The sequence below is a fragment of the Esox lucius genome, chromosome 12 (assembly GCF_011004845.1).
Source record: "Esox lucius isolate fEsoLuc1 chromosome 12, fEsoLuc1.pri, whole genome shotgun sequence".
In the NCBI taxonomy this organism is placed as follows: domain Eukaryota; kingdom Metazoa; phylum Chordata; class Actinopteri; order Esociformes; family Esocidae; genus Esox; species Esox lucius.
The window spans coordinates 25,002,175-25,017,023 of NC_047580.1; the positions used below are offsets into that span (position 1 = coordinate 25,002,175).

At 44.0% G+C, this 14,849-nt stretch overlaps 3 protein-coding genes across 8 annotated transcripts in view; all 3 read left to right on the plus strand.

The window, feature by feature from the left end:
- Positions 1 to 4,843, plus strand: part of prickle3 (prickle homolog 3) — a 28,489-nt gene extending 23,646 nt beyond the window's left edge. For 5 of the 6 annotated variants that reach the window (XM_034296065.1, XM_034296066.1, XM_034296069.1 and 2 more), the window contains 4 exons: positions 879 to 1,217; positions 1,430 to 1,738; positions 2,957 to 3,331; positions 3,421 to 4,843. In XM_034296065.1, coding sequence (XP_034151956.1) covers positions 879 to 1,217; positions 1,430 to 1,738; positions 2,957 to 3,331; positions 3,421 to 3,896 — 1,499 coding nt within the window. In that variant the 3' untranslated portion in view covers positions 3,897 to 4,843. The remainder of the gene's footprint in view (positions 1 to 878; positions 1,218 to 1,429; positions 1,739 to 2,956; positions 3,332 to 3,420) is intronic. The other variant, XM_010890664.3, reaches the window with a different exon arrangement.
- An 87-nt stretch (positions 4,844 to 4,930) lies between these two features.
- On the plus strand, positions 4,931 to 8,776 carry fam110a (family with sequence similarity 110 member A). The gene is made up of 2 exons (XM_010890662.3): positions 4,931 to 5,148; positions 6,657 to 8,776. Exon 2 carries the CDS (start codon positions 6,881 to 6,883, stop codon positions 8,102 to 8,104), a length of 1,224 nt encoding a protein of 407 aa, XP_010888964.1. The 5' UTR covers positions 4,931 to 5,148; positions 6,657 to 6,880; the 3' UTR covers positions 8,105 to 8,776.
- Positions 8,777 to 9,306: 530 nt separating this feature from the next.
- Positions 9,307 to 14,712, plus strand: mfsd2al2 (major facilitator superfamily domain containing 2a-like 2). Its single transcript, XM_010890661.4, has 14 exons — positions 9,307 to 10,058; positions 10,339 to 10,449; positions 10,557 to 10,681; positions 10,777 to 10,909; positions 11,459 to 11,537; positions 11,678 to 11,835; positions 12,215 to 12,305; positions 12,438 to 12,559; positions 12,650 to 12,733; positions 12,977 to 13,060; positions 13,157 to 13,269; positions 13,597 to 13,740; positions 13,896 to 14,057; positions 14,270 to 14,712. The coding sequence occupies exons 1-14, from the start codon at positions 9,936 to 9,938 to the stop codon at positions 14,634 to 14,636; spliced, it is 1,896 nt and encodes a 631-aa protein (XP_010888963.4). The 5' UTR covers positions 9,307 to 9,935; the 3' UTR covers positions 14,637 to 14,712.
- The last annotated feature ends 137 nt before the right edge of the window (positions 14,713 to 14,849 follow it).

A 14,849-nucleotide genomic window follows, 5' to 3' on the forward strand; every position in this document is an offset into this window, starting at 1 on the left:
AACACACACAGATGAATGTACATCCACTCACACAGGGAGAAACACACAGATGAATGTACATCCACTCACACAGGGAGAAACACACAGATGAATGTACATCCACTCAGACAGGGAGAAACACACAGATGAATGTACATCCACTCACACAGGAAGAAACACACAGATGAATGTACATCCACTCAGACAGGGAGAAACACACACAGATTAATGTACATCCACTCAGACAGGGAGGGGGTTTCCATCTAGAATATAACTTTTTTCCACATTGTCAATCTGACCAACCACACCTGTTTCTGGGGTACTGTAAGGGTTGATTGGGAAACATCATTGAATAATAATATCTGAGGGCGAAACTTTCCTTTTCAACTTTTTTGGAAAAAGTGAGCTGAGGTGGTCTCTTAATTTTTTCCGGAGCTGTATATTCCTACAATAATCTTTAAGATCTATGTTTGATACTGTGGTTATTCCCATGTTTTTGTGATGCTGCTTTTTTTTAATACACATTTGTAACAAAGCCTTTGGATGTATCGAGAAACTTAAGTTGGTGGAAAATAAGTGGGTGGGGTGGAAATAATTGTTTTCACATCACTTCATATGTGTGCATTGCAGTTCTTAGTTGAAGGTAAAAGAAATGAAGAAGAGCCAGGTAGATTATATTTTGTTTTGAGTTATTGAATGGACATTAGGCCATGTTCATTCATTACATCAGAGAGGGCATAAATTCCAAGGCAAGCTGTCTGTGAAAAACAATAGGTTTCCCTCCTAGACATGAGGAGTTATTTCTAAAAGTTGGAGTTCTGGAATGCTACTGCACTTCACATTTCCCAAGTTTATACACAGACATCCACTTCCTCATTGCCTGTGTCTTTGTCTTCCAGGTATAGACCAGGGGCAGATGACCTATGAAGGCCAGCACTGGCACGCTGCCGAGTCCTGCTTCTGCTGTGCCCGCTGTCGGCTCCCCCTGCTGGGGCGTCCCTTCCTCCCGCGCGGGGGCCTCATCTTCTGCTCCAGGCCCTGCTCCCTGGGGGAGGACCCAGATAACTCGGACTCGTGTGACTCAGCTCTCCAGAGCCGGCATCCGCACACAAGACGTTGTGAGACAGCTGAGAAGGCCCAGAAGCAGCAGCGCTGCACCGCACAGCCGCCACCAGAGGGAGCCAGCAACCCTTTTTTTCAGGGACAAGACTACATTCACTCTACAATGGGAGATAGAGGTACAGTGTTACACACAGGAACGCAGGTGGCACTGTTATGCTGGTCATTTGATGTAACAGCAATGGAATAACAGACAAGCACAACACAGCCTGCAGGAAATAAAAATATATATGTTTTATTATTGAGCAAGCTTTCATCCAAAGCAGGGAGGGGGATACATTAAAATGACCTTTCAATCCTGACAAAGGGCAATGTATCTCTATCTCCTCAGGTGTTCACATCTCTTCTACTGTTCTAAATGAAGCTCCCCCAACACTCAACGGTCATCCTAACCTCAGAGGGTCCTACTCTCCGCTTCCCCACTGTCAGTTAGCCAATGGTTGGGCACCTTCTTGGCCTGTCGACCAGTCACTCAGTAGTTTACACCCCGGAGACTCCGGCAAGCAGCCGGCCAGTAGTCTGGAGTGTAAAGGAGAGCTCAACGGCCATGCTAGACATCCTGTCACTAGTTTCAGTAGAGGAACGTCTACTGCAAAAGACTGTGGGAACTGGGTGGAGAGGACTAGTCAAGGTATGCAAGGTATTACATATGGGTACATTGTTCAGCAGAGTGTCACTTTCAATACCTGCATCATATGTTTCCAAACATTCAATCATTTTCAGGATTTTAACCCTTTAAATGGCATTTTGATTGTTTGAATTACCTCATTGTTTATTACAAAAACTAATTTTAAAAAAATTAGCTTTTCCGTATAATAAATAGTAGGGGCATGGGGCTTTGGTGGTGATTAGAGTCATGGATATGTCAAAGATTAGCAACAAAATTGATTTGATTGCATTAGCATATTTTATGCATAATAAAAAATATGCGTTTTTGGACACCGTGGACAAAAATGTCCCCATTGACATTTTGTTATCTCACTTCCATTAGAGTATAAAACCATGCATTCTGTAATGTAAGCATTTCATTTTGGAAGAAAAGTAGTGATATATGTTCAACCAGATTCAACCATTTTCCCATTGTAGGCCAATGGTTGAAATTCTTGTATTTATTATAAAAAATGTTTGAGCCATGTGACTACCAAGGTGCACCAAGAGTTTTGGTGTGTGCTTGTGCTTGTGCGTGTGTGTGCTTGTGCTTGTGCGTGTGTGTGGTGGAATACAGTCTAAATTTCAAATATCACTACATTACAGAATGCATGGTTTTATACTCTAATGGCAGTGAGATAAAACTTTTTTTTTTTTAATGGAAGTCAATGGGAAATTTTTGTCCACGAAGGTGTGAAGAGTGTGAAAAAATCATAACCAGAGTATGAAAGACATGAAAGAGTTAAAGACATTGGATATCAAAAATTTTACTAAAAATAAGAGTTCTGCCAAAAAATAATGCCCTTAGCTGCAACACAAACCAAATGATCCCCAAAAATTTACAAAAATGCCAAAGGGGCGCACAAGGGTTAAGCTATAAAGCCAGAGGATGTGTGATATATATGGTCAATATACCATGGCATGATACAGACTTTAGCCATGATATATTGACTGTATACCACAAACCCTTTATGTGCCTTTTTCTAAACTGGTTACCACTGTAATTAGAACAGTAACAGATTGTTTGTTTTCCATTCACATGATATATACCACGGCTTTCAGCCAATCTGCATTCAGCCAATTTCAGCCAATCCGCATTCAGGCCCTCAAACATCACAAACTATAATATTCTGTGACTCCATTCTCACCTCTAGGTATTGTGTTGAATCGTTTTTTAACTGTTTTATTTGTTCTGTCTCCCTCTTCCCAGTGTTTCCTCCCCCGAGGAACTTCTCGTTGCCTCCATTACTAAACACCTCCAGTACTGTTGACCCTCAGCCCCTCCCTCCCTCTCCCCCCACCAAATCCCAGGATGTGACCAGCAGGCCGAGCCTGCCCCAACCAGATCCCAGCCCCCCTGACCTTAGCCCCCAGCCAGGCCGGAGCGGGATACCCAGGGTCAGCTTCCGAGAGCCAATCAGTTGCAGCTACTCTGTGGATGAAGATGAGGAGGAGGAGGAAGAGGAGGAGGATGAAGATAGACGAGATGGGGATGAAGAACATGCAGAGGGGGAGGAAGAAGATGGAGGTTTTGGATGCAGGTTACATATGCAAAAGGGCATTCCACCTCAAATGGACCTGCTGGGTAAGAGTTGGAATAATTCTTCTTATTTACCTTTTTTTAGTTTTCGCACAACTGCCAACTGTTTATAATTGTTTATAATCTCCTTACAGATGGTTCCTACCAACATCGCAGTTTACGGCGCGGGTGGAACCGTGGCCGTGTGCCCTCCCACTCTACTCTCCACCCTGGCACAGAGACACGCTTTCGTCACTCTCGTTCTGACCGGCCCCATCTGGACGCTCTAGAATGGAGAGGAGGGAGGGAGAGGACGTCCCTCTCGTCCCCAGGCAGCTTAGAGCCACCGTCACTCAGCCTCCAGCCGGCACAGGACAATAAACACGAGGACTCCTGCTCCACATGCTCCTCCTCCTCAGACTCTGAGGAGGAGGGTTACTTCCTGGGACAGCCCATTCCCCTCCCACCCCAGCTAACCCGAAGGCCAAGGTCTGTGGATGGAGAGCGGGAGGGCGAGGGGGATGAAGACCGAGAAGGAGAGAAGCGCATGGGGTTGAGAAACAGCCTGAGAAGAAGGAGGGCAAATAGCCTTGGTGCAAAGGACAAAGACAAAAACTGTGCCATCTCCTAACTTTGACCCTCACAGAGGAAGTTCTGTTTTCAACACATTAAAAACCAGTGCCCTGTATCACAAAAATAAATCTGTAGCATGAATTAGAATTTCTTTGAAAAATGAGAATCACAACACTAATTTACTGAATAATTTAAAGACAGCCTGAACTGAGACACTGAAACACAGACATGTTGTTTTGTGTTTGTAAATTGTTTCGGCCACTATTTTGCACAGCAGAATGAAATAAGCATCTGTCTAGGACGTTCTGGAAGCTTCTCAAAGACAACGTTACTGTGAGCCCTTAGTGCATGTTAAGAACAAGCAGGATGTTCTCTAGGAGCTCTTACATTCCAGTATACATGTAAGCATTTGTTGTCAAGTTATTGTGACTGATCATTGTATTTTTAAACAAGACCATATATAAGAGGACTTAAGAATCAGCTGTTCTTTGGCCCTTTTTCAAATTCAACATACTGAAAGTTTTTTTAGCAAGAGGGGTAGTGGTTTTTCTCAACCACATCATTCCACCAAGCCAATGTAGATATAAAGGTTATGCTTTTAGCCAATGGTTGGTCACCATCCTTCTATTTTCCTCATTGGCATTGTTACCATTATTAACCTCTGGGACAAGAAGGAGTACCAAAAAGTGTGTCAGTGCTTTGTACACAATGACGTGGGCTGAATGTTGGTTTGTGCAGTGTGTTTTTATGTATCTTCTAGAGGTTTCCATCTTGATATATAGCATCCCTAGGTGATTGTATGATATGTTCAGAAAAAGAAATGTGTATATTTTTAGATCTGTTTTATTACTTTTAAGTCCTGTTAATATTTTTTATACTCTTGGGTGCTGGTTCCTGTTTTTCAGTGTTTTTCTTTTGTTAAATATAAAACACTATTCAATCAAATTTTCACCTTTCTGAAACTACTAGAAAAAAAGTTTCATAAATTCCTTAATAGGATAAATACATTTGTTGAAAAGGACTCTTTGCTTTCATTTATTATTAAATCGATTGAAACTACCATTGTCACATGACAGAAGTACCCAGTCCACTTCCGTAGTGATTGGTCTGAGTACCAGTCAGGTGGGGGAGGGAGGAGCACACAAGCAGTCTGACAGGTTTGGCTGGTCGGTTGCCACCCCTTCCATTCTGGAACTGTTTCACACTATACAGTAAAATTCTGCAGTTCTTGTCCTCTGTTGTGGTGTCCTGGGCTATGAGAGGCCCAGAGTTTCACTGGGGAGCTGTAAGATTCAACTTCCATTCTAAAGGTGAGTCGTCATTATAGCGTAAAGCCAAAGTAAATGTGAGGTTGTCTAAGTAACCAAAGTCTTCAAGCAAACAGAACTGAATAACTTGCATTAAATGTCTGGGTAGTCTTAAAAGACAAGAGTGTGTATGTGTGTGGTTTCTGTTTCATTAATTCACCTGGCAGATGTTCCATTTGTCTCTTTTTGTCATTAACTTCCTGGTTCAACCAATGGTGTTAGGTGTATTTTTTTCTTCCTGAACGGAACAAGCTGAGACATGACACTGGGTTGAAGTAGAACAATCTGTTTTCTTAGTTTTACATTACGTTGCATACCTTTGTGTGTTCAGTGTTGAACTAAGACTAATAAAACAATGCTTTATTGACCATTAAATTATACTGTGTGTACAGTAGGAGTGTAGGAAGATGAAAAGATAGGGAATTGAAGGTAAGAGGGAAGTTAACCATGAGAGCTATATTGCCTGTATAAGCTTGGTCTCACAAGGTGGATTGTATGTTCTTTCTGTAGATTTTTGCTTTGTCCAATAAGATTGCACTTTGCCAATTGGATCCATTTTTAGAAGTTAATCATATACTTAACATTCCTAAAGTTAGCATTTGCCAGAAGGGCCAGACACATGCAACCTTTGCCTGACCCAACTCTTTGGAAACCCAAGTTAATGTTTACATAAATATAGTCATAAATATGATCTTCAGTAAATGTACAGGTATTTTTTTTTGGTTGCATTATTTGTGCTTTTCAAAGCTAAACAATATAAAAACACATTCATGATAAGTCCACTATCACCTACATGGTTCAAGGGCTATGGTTTCAGAGATATAAAAAACAAACATACAAGTCTGGGGTCTGCAGTCAAGGAAACCTAGCACAACCCCCTACCAACTGGGAGCTTTATTTAAAGATAGGGTGGCATTGTTCTGCTCTAACAGCTGTTGCTGCATGTGATAGGCTCTGTCTGAGTATTCGTCTAAACAATAGATAATTGACAACTGTGGAGACCCCCACCATTTTCTTTAGTCCTGTCTTAATCTCCGCCTTCACTTGCCTCACAGTGAATGAAAATGAAGTGTGTGAGTTTATTGTGCGTTAGTCTTTAGATCAAGGGGGTGGAGGATGACATTGTTCTAAAATGTTTGGACCCACAACCAATGGCCTGCGTCCGCCCCACACCTGTTTTCATTCAGATGTAACATTCTGTTCTGTAATTGGCTGCATCCCCCCTGGGGTTCAGTGAGTGCAGTGGGATGTTCCACTACTGCTAACAAAATCCCTGAGTCAGACATGGTCTCTTTAAGTGCTTTGTGTGAGTTGAAGTATACGTGCCATTGGGGTATTATCTTTAGGAGTGGTTTGGACTGACCGACTTTTGCTCCCTGAGTGTCTGAGGTAACTGAGTATTTGTATTGATCGCTAGCTTGTATGTTAGGGTCTGTTGATCCAACATTTATCTGACGCTTCACTGTTCACTGTTGTCTGATGGAGTTTCTCCTTTTGCGTCCAAACTTTAGGCCACCAGGACTCAAGCGAGGCCCCGCTGGTACTGGAAGAATACGGTATCATATCAGTGTCAGGTTTACGTCTATGGACTTCATTGTAGGGGACAGTTTGATCCTGAATTGATGGCGTCTAAATATGTTTGACTTTGGGTGCCCCCCCCCCCAAAAAACCATAACGAGACAGAACCGAGCTAAAGATTAACCAGGCCAGTGGTGCTGCCTCCCCCACTTCCAGCATGCCTGTGGAGACAGTCCGGGCTGTCGCGAGGCGGCCAGCTGCAGCAAGGCCTGCTGCTGCCGGAACAGCCACCTCCAGCAGCGTTCACACGCCCAACCGCCTCCGCCTGCAGCCAAGGACAGCTGCACCAGCTGAACCCAGACAAAGCGCGGTGGAGAGGCTGGCGGCCGACAAAGCAAAATACGTCAAGAGCCAGGCGGCCCTCTCCCGGCAGCAGCCAGTCAAAGTGCCTCCACCCGTCATACGCAAACCCCTGATGTCCCCGGCCGCCACCCTGGCCCCCACGCGGAAGGCCCTGACCCCTCGCCCTAACTACACCCAGCTAGGAAGCGCTCCGCTTGACCTCGAACATCTGAGTAACCTGATCAACGGGGAGACCGAAGCGGAAACTCCCCTCGCCTCCCCAAGCATCCCCACCGGGGACCAGAAGGGGAGTAATCAGGCCCCTGACAACCCTACCACAACCACCAGCTCCACCTGTCCCACGGAGGGGATCCCAACCCTGTGCCCCCGGAGCTCCACCCCTGTCAAAGTGGGACTAAATGCCTTGGCCAAAGCAAGTCCCACTGGGTCTCCCACTGCAGCCACCATACGTAGAGTGGACGTCATACCCCAACACACCACAGCCACGAGGACCTCCCTCAGAGCACCGCTGCAGATGCGTCTTCCCCTGCATTCACACACCCAGATCCACCAAGCCAAGTCGCCCCTGCGTCTCTTCCATCCCCGAACAACTTACCCACCGGGCCCGGCACCCCTTAAACCTGTACCAGCCCCGCCACCACAAGACCGCACTCCAACCTCGCCGGCTAGATCCTTTAAGTTCCCAGCCGACTCCCCAGTACTCCCACCGTCCCCGTCGATCACGCGCCTGTCCTCTGGTAGCACCAGGAAACGTCCCTCCCTGACCCGTTCCAAATCAGACATGAGTGACCGTTACTCTCGGGCCGGTACTGACCTGGAGCGGTTCTTCAACCTGTGTGGCCTGGACCCTTCTGAGATGCAGGCTTTGAAGGGGTCCCACTCAGACATCACGTCCCTCGCACAGTTCCGCAGTGCGAGCGCTCCCGGGTCAGAATGTGCAGGCCAGGTGGGTGAAGAGGAGGAAAAGGAAGGTGAGGTTCCCTACGGTGTTTCAGTCATTGAGAGGAACGCCAGAGTAATCAAGTGGCTTTATGGTATCCGTGAATCCAAGGAAAGTGCCAAGAGCACCAACGTGTAGAGCCATGAGGAGAAAAGCATAGGGGTACACTTTAAACCCTGGAGATACTTCGAGGACATGACTGTGAGAAAACACATTCTAGCATGGATATTGCCAATTCAGTTTAGTCAACTGGGTGAGAGCTCCTGTTGACTGGGAGATCCTTCCAGCTGGACCAGTTAATTATGTGATCACAACTCTAACCGGGTCATCAGAATGGATTAGTTTGACATGGAGGTGGTTGCTGGAACAGACACTGTAGTGGCATGGATACAAAGGAATTTCATTGACATGGTTTAAACACAGTTCCTGCTTAGTGAACTGCCTGTATAAACATGCCTGTATAAAAATATTCAATTCAAAGGAAGGGACTGATTGTGAAAGTGAATTTCAATTTAGCGTTGGACCTGATTTGTGCAAGGTATTTTTGTTCTTTGTACAGTACTTGATCATATCACCCATTTCACCTAAACAATTGAAACTAATTGCAATTTGACTGGTTATTAGAATTGTGTTCTCTTTTCGTCAAGAGAAATGTTTCACAGTATTTGTTCATGTTTTGGCAACAATATTTATTTGTCTCATACTGGGGCTGTCAAATATTTTCTTTTGGTTCTGCTGCTGTTGGACTGCTTTGTTACTCGATGTTGACATTCTCTGCATCTAAATAAATACCCTCGAAAGGCAAACTGAGCTAATGTATTTGTTATCTGGGTTTTTGAAGTGTTGTATCTGGGGTGGAAGAGGTTTTGTAGAACTGTTGTGTCCATGATTTTGCAGTACCAGTGTTACTATGCGTACTGTTTACAATGGAAGCCCTTGTTAATCTTCTCCAGCAAGGTTGTGGCAATGTTAACTTCAGACTTTTGGAAGCATGTGCCAGTAGATTTCCTACACTGTTAATCATCCACATGCAACAAAGTCCAGGCAATCATATGGGAGAAGTGATAACCTGGCCCAGATAAACTGGATATAACCAGACTCCTTTGTATTCACCATACGTAGGGTCCTGGTCTGCTCTTTGCCCAGGGCACTCGAGAATCAAATGATTAGAGTGCAGTGCCAGTAAGCAGAAGGTTGGTGGTTTTAATACCGCTCTGTCATTGCACACTTAAACATAGTGCTTCACCTTAATTGCTCATGTAATTCGTTCTGCATAAGAGTATCGGCTAAATGTGAAAAATGTTGTCTGCATGTACAATGTAAAGTTCCATAAACACTCTGCTAGGGGGTTCTAGGGTCTCTAGATTACCATTTCCTGCCATTGTGGTTCTTCATGGGTGGGTTCACTGGGCTGAAACAGGGTTTTCTCTCATCCAAAAGGACATGGTTGTTTGGCGAGATTCCAATAATGACTAAAACACATGAGTTTTAAGTGCTTTAAAAAAAACAAGCACTCTACAGCAAAGAAGAAAAATGAAAAAACAACTAACTAATTAATTAAAATAGAAAAGAAAATCTAAATATTTGAGCAAGATTGGGGCGAATATTGTTGGGTGCTGGCAAGGAAAGAAACCAGCATTTGGTGGAAGTGGCGCTAAATGCTTCTTTCTCCAAAGTGCACAATCCTGTTCGAGATGATGAGTTGGCCAGTGACAGAGCAGCAGAAACAACGAGAGGGTGGGTGTGTGTGGGTGGAAGAGGTCGGAGAGGTGATGTGAGGGATTAAGGTGTGTGCACGGTCACAAATGCGTGTGCATGTGCCCATTGTTACCAGACACTAGCAGTTGGTCCTCTCGTCAGAAGCAGAGAAACAACTATTCATTCTAGGACACAGCTTAGTCCTGTCACAGAGGCAAATCGTGACCTGGAGTGGACTACTGTGACCATTACATACGCCTCATTCCAAAGGATGAGCAACTTCAAGACTTATTTCACCAAACAACTTCAGACCTTGGGGAGTCGTTCATTCCCTTACAATATTGATCGCCAAGATGAAAACACACGCAAGGACAGTCATCCATGCAAGACAACGGTGAGTGTTAAAAGTCAAAATATATTAACTAACGTCTGTTAACTACCTTTTACTGTGTTTAGTACACAAACATTTGTATGGAATGTACATTTTCTCCTGAAATGTTACCTAATATTATGTTTTCGACGTGTTAGTACAGCGGTTGAATGGAACAGAGGAACGCTATCTCGTATGACACACTCTCCCTTTCTCTTTATTTGTTTAACTTGGTTTCCCTTTCTAAATATCCTATCACAAGCATGTCTGACCATGTATGCCTCGGTAATCTGGTGATCCTCAGGGGATTCCTCTTGCCAGAAAGCTCTGCTATGCCATGGGAGGTGTGCCGTATCAGATTACTACTGTTACCATGAGCTTCTCCTGGCAGATCTTCCTGCTGGATGTTGTACGGGTTAGTATTTTGTAATTTTTTTTCTGTCTGTCTGTCCACTGTCTCATGCCTGTCTCTAGACTGAACTCTCTGTCCAACAAGTCTTTTGTGTCCCTGGCTCTTTGCAGATAAAGGCCTTCTACGTGTCACTGATCCTGTTTGTGAGTCGGGCCTGGGATGCTTTGACCGACCCCCTAGTGGGGTACCTGCTGAGCCACAGCTCTCTGACACCAATTGGCAAATTCATGCCATGGTAAGAGGACAGAAATTATTCCAGACTGATTTCGGACAATGATTTTAGACAGTTTTTCTGTAGTTCTTCAGAGCATCCCTTTGTGTGTTTTTCAGGATTGTTCTCTCCATGCCTTTTGGGGTCTTCTCCTATGTCCTGATGTGGTTTATGCCCCAAGGCTCCATGTCTGAAGCATTCAGTGTTTCCTGGTACCTCATGGCAAGCTGCCTATTTCATACTCTCATGACTGTAAGATCCACAGCCTTTTAACATCAAGCCTGTTGCTTTCTCTTCCTCGAGGGTATGGGCACTTAAGCCCTATCTCCAAGTCTTTGTCATCTTATTACATGTTCAACCCCTGATTGCATTCTTTATCATCATCATAATATTACTGTATACGGTAAATCCCAAACTAGTTATTTAATGTGTTTCTAAAGCCAGATCTCTGCATGGTTATATGGTTGTCACAGATCCTACAGTATATAACAGGAATTACCATGTCCCTCCCTTTATGCCACTATCAGGTCTGGCTCTAGACATTTTGGGGGCCCTAAGCAAAATTTGATTTGGTGCCCCTCTCCTCTAGAGGTCAGGTGCTCCCTAGCAGTTGCAGGCCTTAAGTGACCATTAATGTGGCTTATGCCTAGAACTGGCCCTGGTCACTACACTATGGTTATCTAGGCATAATACACTTCCTGTCTTACCGTGACCATGGTTACAAGATACATTTAGTGCCTCTATATTTAGTGTCAGGTTGTTTGCAGCATCACCATGGTTTTTGTGTGTCTCCCCTGACAGTGTTTTCATGTGCCGTACCTTTCACTGAGCATGTTCTTGGGTGGAACACAGAGAGACAGAGACTCAGCCACAGCCTACAGTAAGAGCTTTACACCCACTCTCAACAGTGCTGCCTTCACTGACGTCGCCTAATGACATCCAATAAAAACGTTGTCGCGTTTTCTTTTTCCCAGCCATACTGCACCTGTGCTTTCGTGACCCCCCCACTCTCTGTGACAGGGATGAGCGTGGAGATGCTGGCCATGCTGGTGGCCTCTGTGATTCAGGGTCAGGTTGTGGTTGTGTACAACACGGAGAGGGACGGGGCCTGTCAGCAGCTGGACCAGAGCCAGGCTCACAGCAGTCCCCCAACGCAGGAGAACACGCTACAGGCCACGGTACCACAGCCATGAGACACGACCCGGCATGGCATGAGCAGTCGCTCCCCCGTTTGACAAGCATTAAGTGAACTCAGCACTGTACAGAGAATTCTTATGCCATGTTGGTTTAGCAGGGTTTCTTTGTCAGCTGAAGTGAGGTAGTCCCAGGGATATCGTTTTGCACCCTAATTAACTGTTCTTAGGGCCACAAAGGGAATGTTTGGGTGAGTGCTTGTTTGTGTGTTTGTTGTGTGCTTCCATCTATGTTGGATTTTCAAGTGTGTGAGCTTGTTCTATTCATTTATGTGTTTGCTTGCATAATGCATTTGCATACAAGTGAGTAATTGGTGTTTGTGTCGTTTTGCTTACCTGTGAGGTTTTGTGTGTGTTTCCCTAGCGTCAGGCTTTCCTCACATCAGCGCTTGTCATGGGAGGACTGTACTTCCTCTGCTGCCTGGTCCTCTTTCTGGGGGTAAAAGAGCAGCAGAGTGAGTCATGGGTCAAAACTCAATTAAGACTGGATGTTTTGCAGAGCAGATGTCACTTTTGACACACATCCTGCAAATGTCTTTCATTTTCGAGTTTCATTTTCGAATTTCTCTCTCTGATTTTGACTCCAGCTCCCCCCTCTAGTCTGGAAAGAATACATCGTTCCTATCTGTCCATTCTAAAGCTGCTAGTGTCCCACATTCCATTACAACAACTAGTCCTTGGTATGTTCTTTGCTGCACTTGCCTTCCAGGTAAATCATCTCCTTTACTGTTTTCAAATAGATAAACAATAAAAAAAATACACATCTGAAATCCACTAAATTGCATGTTCACCTTCCTAGATGGCTTTGGGGAACTTTGCACTGTTTTGTATCCATGTAGCTGGGCTTGGGTCCCAATTTCAGCACCTTCTCCTTGCTCTGCTGGTAAGACATTACATGTTGCTACACAGTTCTGTCAACCTCGCATTCACATGACTGCCTGTTGGAGAAATACACAGATAACCAAAAACTACATTTTAGTCCAATCCGGCATGTAATACTCTTTATGATTTTATGTATGTATGTGAAGCTGTAATTTTAATATAAACTAAGCACTAATTGGCATCCTCTTAAAGGGAAAAAATGCATTGGTGTTTTATATCGTGGGATGATTGTTTGTTCTTCCAGATTGCAGCAAGTATAGCTGTTCCACTGTGGCAGGAAATCCTTGTACGGTTTGGGAAGAAGACCACACTCTTCATCGGCCTGTCTGTGAGCACAATATTCTTTCTCACTTCATGTCAGTGTTTATGCTTGTCCATTTGAATTGCTTATCGTGTGTGAGAAATGTTTTTGTATTTTTTGCAGCTCTTCATCCCAGCTGTAACAGTCATATCTTGTGTTCCCAGTAACCTGCCAGTCTTTGTAAACATGTGTGTGATGCTAGGGTTTAGCCTGGCAGCCATGTTTCTTTTGCCTTGGTGAGTCGGCGCATTGCAGCAACAAGGCCTCCAGTCTGGCTCAGGGCTCTGTCTCTGCTCTCTACTGCACTCTGCTCCAGTTCTGTCTCTGCATCTGTCACTCTGAATGACATTCAACACGCACATTGCTGACTTGTGATAAAGGACATGACTAATTCATTACCCCCATAACAGACTGTCAAGTGTTGAATATTACGATATGTTGATTCGACTCTTGGACAGAGTACTCAGTTTAACACTTACATCAATTCCCTCAGATGGTTGGTTTGGTAGGTAAACTGCATGTGGTCTGATTTGCAAGCCATTCTTTCATTATTCATTGTGTAGGTCCATGCTCCCAGATGTGGTAGATGACTTTGTTGCGAGAAACCCCTGCTGCAAGGACCTTGAGCCCCTGTTTTTCTCTTGCTATGCCTTCTGCAGTAAGCTGGGGGGAAGCCTGTCTGTTGGAATCTCAACCATGACATTACAGTGAGTCATACATCTACCTTGTCCTGCTGTGCATTTCCCTTATCTTCCCTTCATCACGTAAAAATGAAATACATCCTATTATCTTTATGTATGTACTGTACATACTGTATAATGTATCTGTGTTTGTACTGTATGTATGCATGTTTGTATTGCAGCTTTGTGGGGTACCATGCAAGTGCCTGTGGCCAGAGTGAGAAAGTGGTGGTTGCTCTGATTGTGTTGTTTTCACCTGTGCCCATCACCTTGCTACTGGTGGGGTTGGTCTTCTTCTACCGGTACCCAGTCATGGAGGACTGCCAGACAGAGCCCGGCACAGAGTGAGTCACATTAGCTCTGCTATTAACATGGTGTTTCAGTACTATGAGAAAACCTTCCTCCCTAAATTAAAAATCACACCTTCCCTCACAAAATCCCAAGCTTATGATTATCAAACATCTTGTCCCACACCTCCTGTCTTATTGACCTGTTGTGGGTGAATGATGATTAACACTATAGCCTACTAACAGCTTTTTGTGTTCTGTTTATTCAGGGCTGAAGCGATAACTTCTGCTAACAAAAGAGAGAAGATAGAATTGCTAGGCTGTTTAGGACCGTCAGGACAAGACAAGTCAACCTTAGGAATTTCCAATCCGCTGGAGTCCATTCCCAATTTCAAATCCCAGCCATCTAAGCCTAACTCTAAGCCTAACTCTAAGCCTAACTCTAAGCCTAACTCTAAGCCTAACTCTAAGCCTAACTCTAAGACTAACTCTAAGACTAACTCTAAGCCTAACTCTAAGCCTAACTCTGATCACCTTTCATGGTATACTAGGCCAGATCATAATGACTGCTTACAAAAATCTGATTATCTGATGTTTAACAAGTCTAAAAGAAAATCCAAAATGACATGGGTCTGAAAAGAATAAAAGAAAATGAACAATGGTGTCATAACAGTATATCTTCTTTATTTCTTTTGGGCTGTATTTTCTGGGGAAATATGTACATGTATACATACTTTTAGAAAAAAAGAAATGTATTTTCTTACATACATTTTCAGTAGTGAAAAATATTTTGTATCTATATTCTGTACCAAAGTTTGGATTTGAAATAAAACAATTAATTTGAAGTAA